General features: G+C 43.1%; 1 protein-coding gene across 2 annotated transcripts in view; it reads left to right on the forward strand.

Moving 5' to 3' along the window:
- The window catches only part of LOC138521161 (zinc finger protein 586-like), a 191,989-nt gene that overhangs the window by 19,810 nt on the left and 155,619 nt on the right, over nt 1-16,560 (forward strand). Inside the window, exon 3 of one of the 2 annotated variants that reach the window (XM_069633745.1) lies at nt 13,203-13,313. The exons of the other annotated variant lie outside the window; for it this stretch is intronic. Within the exon in view, the coding sequence (XP_069489846.1) occupies nt 13,203-13,313 (111 nt within the window). The remainder of the gene's footprint in view (nt 1-13,202; nt 13,314-16,560) is intronic. 2 annotated transcript variants of the gene reach the window in all.

A 16,560-nucleotide genomic window follows, 5' to 3' on the forward strand; every position in this document is an offset into this window, starting at 1 on the left:
TCCCTCTCTTTGTTGGCCTCTTGGCTTTATGGATAATATTTATACTTCTCTGGCTTCTCCTTAGTCGCCTCCTGGCTCTGCCAGTGTATGTCTCACACACCTCTTGCCAGTATTTGGCCTTGCCGCACTGCAGTTGTTTGTAAAGTACACTTTGTGGTGGTCTTACCCCTCTCCCTCCTTTCTAAGGCACTCTTTCACACTGGTGTATTTTCTTGTGTTGTTTTCATTTGGGCATTTTCTCTTTGGTTGTCTTTTCTCACTTGCTTTGCCCATAAGGCTGCACTTAATTTTATATTCAAAAAGCTCAATTGCGTGATTTCATCCTGTTCGATATTCACCAGATATTCAATGTGCTTAAATGTAAAGTTTCATGCAGTTCAGTGTTTAATAAATGTTCGACATGTTTAATTTGAAGTTACCATTTGGTTTGGTATTCAATATTCACCTTACATGGTTAATTTTAGGTTTTTCCTTCAGTTTGGTAAAGCATTACCTTTTAGCCACCCGCTAGGAACGCCCCCTGCTGCCGAGTGCCTCTCCCAACACTCACCGGTCTTCAGCGCTGTTCCTTGGTGGCTCTCGCTCTTTCTTCCAGCCTCGCAGGTCGGCCCAGCTCTGGTGAGCCTCGCTCGCACTTAGCGGCTTGCCTTTGCCTTGCTGGTTGCTCAGCTGCCTCTGCCTGCATGCGGACAGCATTCCGCTCTCTCTGATGTTCCTGTGGTTTTGGCTGCTGGTTTCTTGCCACAGAGGCTCCTGCTCCAGAAAAAGCCTGATGGCCCAACACACATTGGGCTTAATAGGCTCTTTGGGCCGGTGTCCTGGCTATTCCACATGTCCCACCAAGGCTGCCTCTTCTGAAAGCGGGTCTCCTGCTGGTCTCCTTCCCACAGGTCTTCTGGTTTCTACTCTTGCTGCACATTTTCTCTCCCTTTATACACCTGCAACCCTTTGACATGTTGCAGGTGTGTACTTCCAATTGGATTTGCCTGACCATGATTAAGAGGACATGACTGACCTTCACTGCACTTTACAGGCATCTTCCTTGTCCCAGTACTAAAGTGGTGACATTGCCTAGTTTGCATTACTATGTTTCCTCTTCCTCGTCTCAGTACTTTCAAGTGTCGCATGTGGGGAAATGAGGCGTGCTGTCTTAAAATAGCCCATAAAACTAGTATTAGGGGGACTAGAAGAGCTTACCACGTTTAAAAAAAATTCCTAACCACACATTCTGGGAATAAACATATGGTATCAAAGCTTTATTCGATATTTATGGAAGAAGATAAGGGCGCAGGTCTGGGGGCATATGTGTAAATGGGAAGGGACTCTGGGGATAGATCTGTCGAGAAGCCATTGGGAACATTTATGCAGAAATATTTCTCAACTAACTAGGTCTATGCAGATTAGGGAAGCATGCTACAGGGTTATGCATCAATGGCACTTTACCCCAGAAAAATTGCACAAAATGTACCCAACTTCTATAGACCATTGTTGGCGAGGATGTGGAGGGAGGGCAAATGGTGGCATATATGGTGGGAGTGCTGAAAATTGAGGTTGTTCTGGGAAGAGGTTGCAACTCGGATTAAAAGCATAGTATCCTCTGAAATAATTTGGTCACCTAAAGAATGGATGTGCGGTTTATTCGACCCAGAGAATTGTTTACCTACCCAAATTCAAAGTAAAGCATTTATGCTAATGGTAATAGCTGCTTGGTTGGTCATCACAAGTGCTTGGAAACTAAAGAAATCTCCAGGAGTAAAAGATTGGCTGATTAAACTATGGGGGCTCATTGCCTTAGAGTGGATAACTCATAACCTTCAAGGAGAACAGGACAAATTCCGAAAGGAATGGGCTCTGGTTTTGGACTTCCTTAACAGCGATTTTGTGTTGCAATGGTGTCCACATAATATAAGGATTTTGAATATTATGTAAACAATTGTATTTGTCGCTGGATGATAAATGAGAACAAGTTTTGCTGTCTCTGCCCGAGGGGGCGAGGGGATTGGGGAATGTGGGTTAATGGGAATGGGAGGGCAGGGGCTCGGGGAGAGTAAAGGTGTGTATTTGAAACATTTTAATAAAAAATATATTTTAAAAAAATATAGCCCATAAAGTTTGGGGGATGGTTAGGTTGGTCGTCAACAGGGAAAGGGGAAACCATGTCTCGCCGAGAGCACCCCACTCCTCAAGGACCCTCCACCAAGGTGATCCTCCCTCGCTTCTCCACCCCAGGGTCAGGATCTAAACGCAATGGCCTTTCCCTGGTCACCTGTGCAGAGTATCCAAAGAGAGTAGGAATGAGAATACCCTTGGGTTTCTCACATGGGTCACTGGTAGTGGTCAACTATCGTCTGACAAGGATGCCCTCCTAAAAGTAGCGCATAAACTCAGATCTTTCCCAGTGAAATATCTCTGTATAGCGGAACCTGAGCAATTTCACATGTCAATGAATTTGTTGATTGAATACACCTACTAGCAGTAATGATGGAGTATATTGAACTCAAATGGTCTGGGTCAACCATAACCAGGAGATCGCCTGTTGATCAGCTAAAGGCAGTGCCTATTAAGTATTCCTTCCCAGGTCTACCTTTGTCAAGGACATTGAGCAATTCTTCAGAATGGGAACCCTCACAAAGGAGTAAAGTTGACGGGACCATGTACTCTTTGAACTGGGAAGAAGAGAACATTAAGCCTGAAGGATACAGATAACCCAAGAGTAAAGCTATTTTTGAGGGAATTCAAAAATCATACTGGAGCACAAGCTAAGGCAATCCCATTGTTCTAGGAACATCACAAGTAATAGGAGATACACTATCTTGAATATGTACGGTAAGGTAAGTGGTCTAGTAAAGTGACCTATGCCAATAATGTTGGCGTTGCTGCACATGGCTTTGTAAAAAAGATTGGTGAGGAACGTTAGCACGATAGAGGGAGATGCGAGGCCGACATCTGTCAATGAGTACAGGCCGAAGCACCCATTACTTGTTTCAATTTATCTATGCCTAGGGGGTTGAAAGGATGCTGGTAGGGTAGGCTTTAGTGCTGGGAGAGCTGCAATGCATGCAGTGTGGTGTTGGTAGCATCAAGGGTTTGTAGGAGTCTGTGATTTGTATGCTAGACATTATAGGTCATCTGATGAGTGAGTGTGGTGTAAACATGTGAGATTTTATTAGTGAGGTAGTTAGTGAGGCCACAAAATCTAGTGGAAAAAGAGAAATGGTAAGGACCCAGAAAAAACCATGGGTCCTTCCTTGGTTGCAGTGGTTGTATCCCACCCATTTTGAAGATTGTGGATGGGTGATATGCTTCCCGACAAAGAGATGCAAGTTGTGGTTCGTCTAAGGGATTTATAGTAGACAACCCCTTGATCAGTTTTCGGTAGGTGGATATAGCAGATAGATGAAACGCTGCGTCTTGATCTGTTTGGTGGCCCTACTCCATGTGAATTTGCTTGGACAGTTCTAGAGATTGTTGGCTACTAGTGAGAATAGGGATTTCCCCAGCCTTTTTCTACTAAAGCTAGGAACTAGTACTAATCCAGCTTTACTGGACTTTACGACCTTCAGTGGTGTGTAGTTTTAGAACTTCCCCAAGAAGGAAATTACCCTATTTCCATGGTAAGCATGATGGGCAATGCAGAGGGTTTTGGATCATATTATTTTCTTGACTGGGAGACAGTGGAGTGTGTGCACAGCACCATGGTGATTTTTGTATTTTTGAACCTTTTCATTTTAAGGACTAGACTAGCTGCTGCATTTTAGATTCTCCGAAGTGTATCATGTGGTGTACTGCAAGGCCAAGGGAGGTTGCATAACCTAGTCCTGATAGAACAAGTGATATCGCGGCCATGATTCTGTGGTTAATGAACAGAAAAGCCATGATGCGTTTTAGAGTGCAAAGTTAGTAAAAGCAACTTCTGACAATGCCTCTTGCCTGTTGTTCAAGTGTGTGGCTGTTGCCTGTTGTGGTTATGAGGTTCTTTACTGAGGATGATGCTACTAGGCATGGGCCCATCTACCCGGGTCCAAGGGATTGAGGTGGTGGATTAAGCTGCATCACTGCAGACCATGAGTTATATTATGGTGGGATTAAGCTTCTGTCTGTATATTGTCATCTAATAGTTCACCTATGTGAGGCATGCTTTTAAGTCCAATGGCTGGTGAGATATTGTTTTTGAGTTTGTAGATTATCTGTCATTTGCGAAATTGTAGCAGGTGAGACTAGCCAGAGTGATGAGGACCAGTAGGGGAGTCATGCAAATTTTGAAGATGAGGGGCAAAAGGGTGGATCTTTGATGTACTCAACAGGAGAGCAAGCATGACTGGGATCTTTAGGGAGCCGTGATGGTGGTGTTGGTCCTCCCTGTGAGAATGGAGGCCATCTAGTGTAAAACAGCTACTTTTATTCAAATTTCTTCTAGTATCATTGGAAGAGTTCCATGGCAGATGGTGTTGAGCCCTGCACGATTTCCAGTAGGATGAGTGTGCTTTCAGAGTTGTCATCCACATTGTACTGTACTTTAGAGTTTCCCAGATGAAGCAGAAGGCTAATTTTGTACCCCTTCATCAGCCCGAAAACATGCTATGCCTAGTGAAATAGATTGTTTCTTTCGACAAAGTCCCGTCTCTTTCTACAAAGTCCTGCAGCAGGCACTTTTCAATGAACAGCGTTTGCCCTATCGTTTGGATGAGCGGTGGACTTTTTGAGAAGTGGCCTAACAAAAGCTGACTTCAAAGCCAGTGGGACATGCACAGTTGTGATCAAGTATTAATGAAGGATAAAAAGACAGCTCTTGCTGTTTTATGATCATTTTGCATACAGTGCATGGGTCTTGGGATGCTGCCGGGTTGCATGAATCGACAGTAGATAATAGGTCTTATTCCTTGGTCAGACTGCATGGCAATATTCATTTACTGTCTGGGTGCTGTCCCTGTCTATCTCCCATTATCCATAGGTTGCGCTGGTGTGCCACCTATCTAAAAGTGGATAGTAGAAGAATAGGACCAACACTGCATAATATTAGTTTATTGCTCAATGGAAAATGTTGTCATGCGCCACGTAGGCTGGTGCCTGTAGGATCGATGGCGGTCCCGCCGTCATGAAGGTTCCATCACGTTTTTTCCCAGTAACATGCAACCGTCTAGTGTTTTGCAGCATGGCTGCCACTGGGAGGTTCACTTCCCCCTCCTCCCGGTGGTTGGCGCGTTGCAACCCACTACTGGAGTCGCCCGTCTTTGGGTTAGTGCGCTAGTCTTCTGCTTCCCGTGCTTACTGCATGCCTTGCTGTCTCTTGTTCCGCTACTGCTTCTCTTGCGGTCTACTCGTCTGCTTTCTTAGCTGCAGTTCCGCGTTCACCGCGGTTAGTCCCGTGTCCCTCTATCTCTCTCTCGCTCTTGCTTCTCTGTGTGGTCCACCCTCTCTCTCTCTCTTCTCCACCGCATCCCTTCGCGGGTACCTCTGTTTCTCCCCTCTATCTCTCTGCTCTCCCTCTCCCCTTCTGGTACTGCGTCCCTTTGCAGTTCACCCTGTTTTGCCACGCTTCATCACATTCTCTGTTCTCATTTTCCTCTGTTTCTCCCTTCTTGTTATTCTCGCTGTCCTACTCCGAAGGCGTCAGGAACCTGCGTTCCACTTACTTTGGGTTTGCCTCCTGAATCGCCTGAGTTCCTGTGGGGGATTGATTTAAGCCTCGCTTCTCTATTGTCGCTGGTGCTGGGCGTGCTGTTAACCAGAACGGCACGTAGGCCCTTGCCTCCAATCTCGACCTGCTGGGTCTCCACTATTAGTGGTATTGTTGAATCGGAAGAGAGAAGATAGAGGTGGGCACCACACGAGTTGCTTAGTATTCAAAACCTTGCCAAAAAATGACTATCGGTAAGAGCAGTAACCAGGCTGTATGACGATCCTTTGACACCAGGATCCACAAAATACAGAAACCCAACAAGAAGCTGGATGGGCTCACGCAGCTAAGTCTGGTGCTCTCACAAATGCGCAAATCGAGCTTATTGTTATTTCGATGCCAATTCCTTTAAGTTCAATAATTTTCCAATTTTCATCCAACCATTCTTTGTAATCAGAAATAAGTAATTCTTATAGTTCCTTAGTTATAAAAGGGAATTCTTTTATTCAACATGGGTCATCTGTTTAGAAGTTAGTTAGCAATATTTAGGGAAGCAGTTCCCAAGTCTAAACATGGCTAGAGAGCCTATGTATTTCGAAGTGATTCTCCATCTCCAGGGCTTTAATCATGCCATGTTGTGCATTAATCAACGCACCAATTCAATTTCCAAACACAAATCATAAATTATAAAGTACATACCATGTGTGTCCATTATTATTAATATTTACAGTTTCAGCATGAGTTAGAGGTAAAGAAAGAAACAAAATACCAACGAAAACTTTATACATTCAAGTATGCTTCGTAATCTCATGGCGTTTGAATTAGATTGAGATGTACCTTAATCTGTCAGCCTTGTTGCTGTAGTTGTGTCAAAAAGAAAGAAAAATAAAACATATGTATCTATCTGTACTCCTGACATATGATGCTAATATATTTAAAGTGCACATTGATGTAATCGAAAGAGAGGTTTTTTGAAAGGACTTTTTTTACCTTACGGACTCTAACGTTTTGCTTGCCCATGTAAGTAGAGTGCTGCAAGAATAAGGTTGTTGTTACTGTCAGCGTCCTGTTTCCCACCGGGGTATCCATAACTTAAACCGTGTGCAGCTTACCTTCCTCCTGCGGCGTCTGCTGTTGAAATGAAGCCACCCGCGAACGCGCTGCTGTTGTTAAATTGTTGTCTTGTTGTCAAGCCTACATGCTGACATGTCAGCGCCTCGCATCCCTTATCCCCATGGTAACAGGGGAACGGGAAACGATTGCTTGTGTACTAATTAAACTACATTAATGGTACCTGTATTCAACGTATAAAGTAGTGTTATATTGCCCATGTAGCATTAGTTATACTCATGAAGTGTAGTGTACTAACGTTGGTAGGTTCTATACTCCAGAGTGCAATTATATTGATGCAATGCAACTAAATTGATTTTTTTACTTACTACATTGCCTTAGTAAATATGCTTCAGATATTTGTATAATATTTCAAATAGTTTTACTGTTATTGCAAGCGTACACTCATAGCTCTTTAAGAAATCACAATAGTAATGCATAATGGATCTGCATTTATGTTCCTTTTGTAGTGAGCATGTGAAGGTTTTTCGTTAATGACATTCTTACGTCCTTATCACACAGGGGATCGCTTGTTGTGTTATAGAACAGATTTACATACCTGAGAGAACATAATCACGTGGCGGTTCTTGACTGGTAGCATAAACCTTATATTGGTATAACGATAACCACATTTCTCACAGTTCATGCACCCTAAAGAGACATGTAAATTCGTGTCTAACCTTACTTTCTTTGTTAATGATACCAGTATGTCATATTGAGTCTAATCTACCATTCTTATCCATGGGGATATACTGAAGCATTTTTAAGCATCAGAAATCATCAGTCAATACTCAAACATTCACAATGAGTGGATGCAATAACATTCACAATAATTAACATTAGCTCTAGAGATAACAGGCAAAGTTCACTTCCTCATTTAAACCTTTTGGTGCAAGAGTCCCTAAAAATTCTATCCAAAAGGCTTCTCTCCTGTCAAGTCTCTTCTGGATGTTTTTGTGTGGCTCTTTTCTGCTCACCTCTTAGAGAACCAGGAAGCGTATTTGCGCTAGGTTATGTCTCTTGTCTACCCAGTGTCTTGCCACTGCACTATTCGCATTTCTGTTGCGTATGAATGACCTATGTTCGTTCCAATGCAATTTTGCTTTTCTTCTGGACTGTCCAAAATAATAAAGCCCACACAGGCACTTTATTCCATATATTATGCTTGCTGTGTCGCAGGTCGCATAGTCTCTAAGGTTTATTTTTTTTCCAGTGTGTGGATGATTTATGAACTCCCCTTTTGTATGTATCCACAATTGCTATATTGTAGGCATGGAAACGTCGCTTTGCGTGTTGTCACACCCTTTTTGGCGGGCGTCCTTGTTTGTACTCGACAATCCCTAACATTTCTACTCCTTTGGTATGCAAAGGTAGGGTAATCCTTGAACAAATGTTAGACTCTTTGGTCACAGAAAGTACTTGCCAGTTCTTTTTCAATTATAGATTTGATCCTGTTACTCTGGGTTGAGAATCTCGATACAAATACTAGCGGTGGTTATTTTTTTGGTTTGTTTTGTATTCGTAGTAGTTCTTCCCTATTCATCAGTTCCACTTTGGTCTTTGCTGTCTGAATTTCCTCCATTTTATATCCTCTTGATGAACTTATCACCCATTTTTGTCAATTCCGCAGTAAAGTCCTCTGAGTCACTAATGATGCGTTTTACCCTCAGCATTCGGCTATTTGGCAAGTTCCGTATTAGACTTGGTTGATGAAAGTCCAATCTGTGGAGCAAGTTCTTTCGGTCAGTTGCCTTGTTGAAAATTTTAGTTTTATCTGTCTCATGTGGATTCAATATTTGCATACAAAAAATGTATGTTCTTTCTGGAGAATTCGTAGGTGAACTGAATTCTTTGGTCAATTGTGTTCAGATATGTGAAAAATTCTTTCAATTGGTCTTCAGTGCTGGTCCATATGCCAAATATGTCATCAATAAATCGTATCCATATTGCCAGTTGTTGTTTCCAAATGGCGTGAATCAGGTTATGGTCTGTTTCGAACTTGTGCATAAATGCATTGGCATAGGCGGGCGCCATTGTGGCCCCCAATGAGGTTTCCGATGTCTGCAGGAAAAACTGTTCTCTGTATCTGAAATACAAGTTTTTTTTTTTATATGAATTGAAGTAACACTATGATGAATTATTTCTGTACTGCAATTTCTCCCGTGTTGAGTAATACCCATTCAACTGCTTCGATTCTCAAGTCGTGGGGAATCGAAGGATATAGACTTTTTACATCTACAGTGAACAAGATATGTTCTGGATCGTATTAAACTCTGTCCAAATGTTGTAAAAAATGGGTGGTATCTTTAATGTATGTGGTCGTTTGTTGGATTCAAGGTTGTAAAAAGTAATCAATATATTTACCAATTTGTTGTAGTAAGCTGTTGATACCTGCCACAATTGGTCTCCCAGGCGGATTCCTTGGGTCTTTGCGCACGTTTGTTAATGTGTAAAAGTTAGGTATGCGTTGATGCTCAATGTATGTGTGTGGTGATTAATCCAACCCTTTTCCTCTGCCTTGTTCAAAAGTTCCTCAAGATTGTGTTTGATAGATATGGTGGGATCGCTATCTAATGTTGTGTATATACTTCTATCTGCAAGTTGCCTGTTGCATTCTTTGGAACTCCACAGATTATGACAATGTAACAGGCAACTTGCAGATAGAAGCATATACGCAACATTAGATACTTATCCCACCATGTCTATCAAACATAATCTTGAGGATCTTTTGAACAAGGCAGAGGAAAAGGGTTGGATTAATCAACACACATGAGAATCCATGCATACCTAACTTTTACACATTACCAAAAGTGCACAAAGACCCAAGGAATCCGCCTGGGAAACCAATTGTGGCAGATATCAACAGCTTACCACAACACTTTGGTAACTATATTGATTACTTTTTACAACCTCTAATCCAGCAAACGACCACATATATTAAAGATACCACCCATTTTTTACAACATTTGAACAGAGTTTAATACGAACCAGAACATATCTTGTTCATAGTAAATGTGAAAAGTCTGTATACTTCATTCCCCACGACTTGGGAATCGAAGCAGTTGAATGGCTATTACTCAACACAGGGGAAATTGCAGCACAGAAATAATTTATCATAGTGTTACTTCAATTCATATCAGAAAACTCGTATTCCAGATACAGAGAACAGTTTTTCCTGCAGACATCGGGAACTTCAATGGGGACCACAATGGCGCCCCCCATGCCAATGCATTTATGCATAAGTTCAAAACGGACCATATCCTTAATCACCCCATATCAGTGTATCATTCAGCACAGCCACAAATTATATTTTGCTGTTTGTAGTGTGATTAACACATTTTATTGAGGATTTGCATTAGTGCAAATTGCCTGCTGGTGTTTCATAACGACATCTCCTGCTTCTGCGCCAATGTGCTTGCCAAGTGGGTGGACGTGGCTCAGTATTTCAAGCTGCGACCTTTACAGTGGATGGCTGTTGTGATCTTCCAGTATAACATTGGGTTATCGGTGTGGCTAAGATAAGCAAGCACAATGTTGTCTAAACATTCAACTCTAATGGTTTGCACCTCAGCCCACACATCTGATAGGCCAACAGATTTTGAATTTGGACGATCTAGGGCAACTCAATTTATGGTATTATTCCTTCCCATCTTCGTTCCTTCATCCCAGAGTTCCTGTGGCAGCCTAGTTCAGGGTTTCATTTCTTAAATCATCTTGTGATACCACAACAGAACTTTTTGTAGATGGTGAAGAACATGCATAAATTACCAAGTTATTTACATGCACAATTTATGAATGCTGAAACAAACATGCACTTGTGCTAGTTATATACAAACGTCATGTATAACAGCACTGCATCATGGACATATCTATTGCCGACCACACTACTTTACTTTGGTCAAAATGAACAATAACAGGATGTGTCCGGGCCCTCATTATGGGCTGTCATTGAGGAATGCTAATGGCACGGTACGAGGAGTGACGACCGGGCAAAAGAACATACACAGGTGAAAATGGCCTTACTTGCACCAGTGTTTAGACTTTCCATGGCTCTTATCCCGTCGGTGCTCCCGGGATCCATCATGTCAAGTACTTGCTCCAACAAACGTGTCAGGGCAACTGGCCTCAGTGACCCTACCCCTTACAATTGCATGGGCATGCTAATTTGCTTCCAGCACTTTCTCCTGGACATTATGCTGGAGAGCATGCCAGCCCTTCTTTGTCTTCCAAGTCCCGGACAGAGATATCCACAGGATTCATTTTAGTTAACAGCTTTATCTTCACGAAGTGCAGTGTGCCTCAGACTTCTCCCTTCTTTCTACAAGCATTCAAGTTGGCTTCCATCAGCAATGCGCCATTCTGGACTCCCAAACTATGTTGCAGCCACTTTTATGTGCTGTGCTAGTACAGCTGAGGAGGTAGCAATGCATCTGTGTATGTGCTGCCTTCCGAATGGAGAAGCAAGTGGAGCTTTGCATTTGCTTGCTACGCATACAAAAGCACCGGCACAACACTGGCCATGCAGCCGCTAAAATTCAGCAGAGCACCTTGCACAGACATGACATTTAAGACCCCATGCATAGCATTGCGGGTAGCGTCACCAGGCTTTGCGCTATTAAATACGTCATTGTGCCAATTTGCCATTCTGCTGCTATACACACACGCAATGCTATGAGACTTGCAACGTATTATCTTCTCATAACTCTAATCCTGCGAGTACTACCCTTGATTAACTTCACATGCTGATGGATCATCCAAGAGATATTGTATCTGTATCAGTAGTCTTTTGGAAAACAGATGCTGGACTAAATCTTTGGGTAAGGTTGCTTGACCAAATCTTTAAAACCTGGTCTGCAGGGTGAACACAGAAAAGAAAATGCAATCCAAGGCTGTGTTACCCTGCCCTTTATCAACCATTTTTGTTAGTACCTTTTCAATAGTTTGATTTCAATTGTATGAGTGGAAGGTTTCATGAACTCATTAAGGATGATTTCAGTCTCCCCAGTTGACACAATAGCTGACTGTAGAATCGGGCAACCTCAGATACCCAAGATCAATTTCCAGTGTTGTAGGAGATAATCAGAACAAGTCTGTGCCTTGAATACAATTAAGCCTTTGCTGCTTTTAACAACATGTGTTTGAAGTAACTTTTATCAGTGTAGCTCAGTATACTTTTACATTGTTAGTTGCCAAGCTCTTTTCTCTATTCTGCCTACAGATGCACAATTCAGAATGGATTCATTTCCTCAGCAATATTAGGCTAAATACTAAATATAAAGGGCTAGTCTTTCTTGAGTCTACATCTGTGTTTAGCTAGCAGTAATGTGCATATATTTTCATTGATTGTGGCCCATAGACCTCACCACTACAGGCTGTGAGCCTGTAGGGGGCGCAGCCTGGAGGGAAGCAGGAAGATTTCGATGTTCAGTTCAGGTTAGTAGGAGGGAGGGGAGGATGCAGCGGGCAAGACTCCCCTGAAATTGACAGGGAGATGGAGGGGGAGGCAAAAGACAGATTTTGCGGGAGGAGCAGCAGTGGGGCCTTCTCGGTTGCCTGCCACAAAGTTGGTCTTTTGCATGCAGGGTTTAAACCCCAAACTATTTGCATTTTCCCTCCACATTAGTAAGGAACAAATGATGTGCTGTCTCAGACAGACATTGCAAACCCAATGTCACTGTAAATCCTAAAACAAATTTAAAAATCTGAAAAGTAGAACAACAAAATTAAATACACAACATCTCCACAAATAAGGTACTTGTCACAATGGGAGTTGGGCAAAACAGGCAATTAATCCAAGCCTGGAAGGCCACATAATAATGTTGCTGCTGTGTGCAGATCTCTAATTATTGTGGATTAGCATGAGGAAAAGGGATTGAAGGCATGTCCGGGTTCTAGATCAACATTAGAAAATCCTTCTCTTCCCTAAACTCGTGTCAAGATGCAGCATATGCTGAGTGATTGCAGAATGTGCACTACCCATGGATGGTGCACAATTTAACATCTCATACCCACACTAGGAGCACATGAGATCCAATGTTACTGAGGGTAGGGAGTTTTGGCCCATTGACAAAGTAAGCCATTATGCTGGGTTGTCTACAGCACACAGTAGTACTGTACCAACGGGTGATGGCCACCCATACATAAAGGCTGAGTTCTCCATACTGTCCCTCAATGGCAATATGGTGAGTAATCACCCATTTGTCAGTGTGCGTCACGCTCTGCAAAGTGTGTGCATGCGCGAGTCATTTTGCAGTTTGGCACACCAATTGCACTGATGCATAGGAAAAGCCCAATGTGACATCAGAGAAGCTTGTGTACATAACTGAAAGTGGCCCTGTGAGGTGTCTGACCATTATGAAATGAGCCCATGTGAATTTTCTCCTGTCATCGCATACTTTAAGAATACTGCTTGTTCTGGTCATTACACAAGTTTGTGCATAGTCATAATTATTTTCAACTGTGTTTTTCCTGATAGGTCCTCTTATTGCCACTGCTGTTTTTTCATTACGAACTACAGAAAAGGGCAATGTGTGCTCACTGAAGGATCAGCACATCGAGAGAAGACATGCTACAAATCGTTCTTCAAGTGAGTTAGAAATAAAAACAGGCTTTGGGGGGGGGATTAGTCCATAATGGATAAAGAGATACCACAGCCACAGATACTCCTTGAGCATTGTACGCTTATTATTACAAATTCGTGCATAGACCTACAAGGAATGACTCGTATCACTTACACAAATGAACCACTGGTCTGGAAGAATCATGCCGAATATATGGCTTGGATTAGCTGCTTTTCAAGCTCCAGGCCCCCGACACCACCTGACTTCCCATTATCCAACTCATGTTCAGATGTATGCTTTGTTTATGGTGTTTTGTATCTATATTAAGGACGCTATCGCATCTCAGCCGGTCAGGCATCAAGGAGAATACATGCAGGTGTTAGAAAATTACATTAGGAATCTGCAAGACTTTCTGAAGTAGAGAAAGTAGAAAGTCTTGTATCAGAGGATAGAGGAAGCATGAGGGGTGAATTCACAATTTTACTAACTGTCTGGAAATATCAGATATGGCTTGAGACATATAACTAAGCACGTTTTCACTATGCAACTTACTTTAGAAGTTACTGTTTGGGTGAGAAGATGAGTTACTTCCAAGTGAGGGGAAGGAACATTGTATAATACAATAGTGCAGATGTACGTAATTATTTCAGACATCTACACGGGGACATGCAGCATTCATTCAGGAATTGATACAAGTGCGAATTTGGACAAAAATGCCAATACCGACAGGTTTGATGGCTAAGTAAAGCTAATTGAATCCTTGTGAAAGAAGATACATGCATGGTTGCCCCTTCGAGGTTGTACATACAGGAGATCACTATACTATTCTGAATACAAATACAGGGTTTGAAATTGAGGGGAGCGGGGAGCAATTTAGTTCCTTCTTGTAGTCTAGAAGGTTGTCAATTCGGCTGCGAATCCAATTTTGCAGCAGCCAAATCCACCAAAACTCAAACGCTCCAACCCTCCCTGACCCAACCCCCCGGGCCCCATACTTACCTTTTTGCTGTCTGCATTGTTTCTGGCCCTGCAGCGTCAGATCCTTCCCTTCTAGGCAGGTCGGATCCGACACAGCAGGGTCCGCTTTTCTTTTTTTTCTTTTTTTTCTTTTTCTTTTTTCCATCCCCCGCCTCCAGAACTCCGGAAGCGGGGGACATCCCTGCTACCCCCAAAGGCCATCACTACCAAACATGGGGAGCGGGGGTTGCGATGGTGTTCCCTGCTCCCCATGTTTGGTAGTGATTACCCCAATTGGTTGTTTCCAAATGATCGAATGGTACGGGCCGATTTCGGCCTGATGTACCATACAGTCAATTGGAAACCATCAATTTGGGTAATAGTCTGGTTAGCTTGGCACCAACATCTACCAAGAGTTACGTTCGGCTTTAATGCTGAACAAACATACCCATGTGACACTAATCTGTGGCAAACGATTAATCAGCCTTTGGGCACATCTAAAAGACATCCAAAGAATTACTGGTCATAAATGATGGACAAAATGTTACATTTACATCTTATGTGGAAGTAAGATTTGCAGAAAACTATGTATTAGCTCCTCGTTACCCAGTGGTAGCTCCTGCTCACAGGTTAATGCAGGCTACCCATGAGCAGCTTTTAGCTCCTGCTTATCCAATCTTAATTTTGTTCACTGCAAATCCATTACAAACCCTCTTTAAAATAAGCGGACACTGCCCCTTTGTTCTTGACACAATACTAGACTCCCATGTTGTTGAGACTGACCCTGAGGCAGCTACTATTGGTTATGATACCCTTATAATACAGAAGTGTGTTTAGTATTATGAGGTAAGTGAGGCACCAAGTGGCATCAAAGGGTGAGAGGGGCCGCAGGGGAATGGATAAGTGAGGTGGGAGGAAAAAAAGCCATAGGGAAAGAGGGGAATAGAACTAAAGATGGCAGCCTTGGTTTCTTTACCTCACACTTCCATCATTTTTCACGTCTACTTTGAGAAATACAGGAGACAGGCATACTCTTGTCCTTAGCCCCCTTGGCAAAGCCAGTTTTGCCAAATATTGATAGTTTTTGGGAATTTAGCACTGAGGACTTGAGAAAAAGTTAAAGAATTGGAAGGTATTGCTCCATGAAGGATGAACACAAATACAGGCTCTTTAATATATGGTAATAATCAGATGGCTGAAGGATGTGAGCCAATATTACACAACCCGCGGTACCGGCCGTGTTGTTATGGTTAAGTTGCTAAACTCATAGGAAGACCACTTTTTCGGCAGTTTATAACGTCGCTCCCCCTGGAGGAATCGTCACCAAACTTTGCAAAAAAAGTATATGGCCGGCTCTGAATTATTTTGCCAAGTTGGGTGAGGTTTCGTGCAGGGGGGGGGGGGGGCAAAGTTATAGGGGGGTCCCATACATTTTTATTTCTCCATGGACTGAATTGGGAAAAACAGGCCGAACGGCTGGGCGGATTTTCGGAGGAGCGGGGGCTTGGGTCAGAAAGCGTGCTATTGTGTGTTTGGTGGAAATCCGGCCAGTACTTTTGTTGAAAAGAACTGAAATGTACGTCCCAAAAAATATTGATATCTGGGTTCGCTCTGCGTCCCATTTCCCTGTTCGCTGCGTGGTCAAAATTTTTACTGCATTGCAGTGTGCGGTGACGGGATGTGTGTCAAAAGTGCTCCAGGACGGCAGTATGTTGTATCGGAGGACAATGCGGCAGCAAAAGAGCCTGATAAAAATAGTGTACGGCATCTGGTGGTGGGAAGAAGGGATGGAAAGGGTGCAGGAGTGAGAAGTGCTTCATGTGATGTATCTCAAATAAAAGAAGACGGTGGTGTGCCAGCGCTATCCGTGCATGCTCCGCCAATGCGCGGATACCTCAACAGGCAACAGTCTTGTGTGGTCATTGCAGGCAGTCTTCATTATGGCATGCAAGCTGCAGAAGCAATGTCTTTCTGTGATGAGTGGTGGCAGGCACATTTGCAGAAGTGTAACGCTCACCTGATTCCCACGGAGGCGCAGGTCTGGCTTCGAGTGCTGATGCTTCTTCAATGGTGAAGCGCAGGACTCTGAAGATGGACAGGAAGGGCCCCTCTACTCTGGCTTCTCCGGCTCGCAGGAATATTCCCCTGTGCGTGAAAAGGAAGTATTACCTACTGACTGAGTTATGCTCAAGCCTCCCACTCTCTTCCAACCCTCCACAATGCCCTTCCACGATTCCCCGTGAAGTCTCACCTTAGGGTCAGTAAGGATGAGCTCTCCATCCTGCTTCTGATGCAGGGGCGCGTTGAAACCCAGTT

Source organism: Ambystoma mexicanum, chromosome 13, assembly GCF_040938575.1.
Source record: "Ambystoma mexicanum isolate Mex_15411 chromosome 13, UKY_AmexF1_1, whole genome shotgun sequence".
NCBI classification, from domain to species: Eukaryota; Metazoa; Chordata; class Amphibia; order Caudata; family Ambystomatidae; genus Ambystoma; species Ambystoma mexicanum.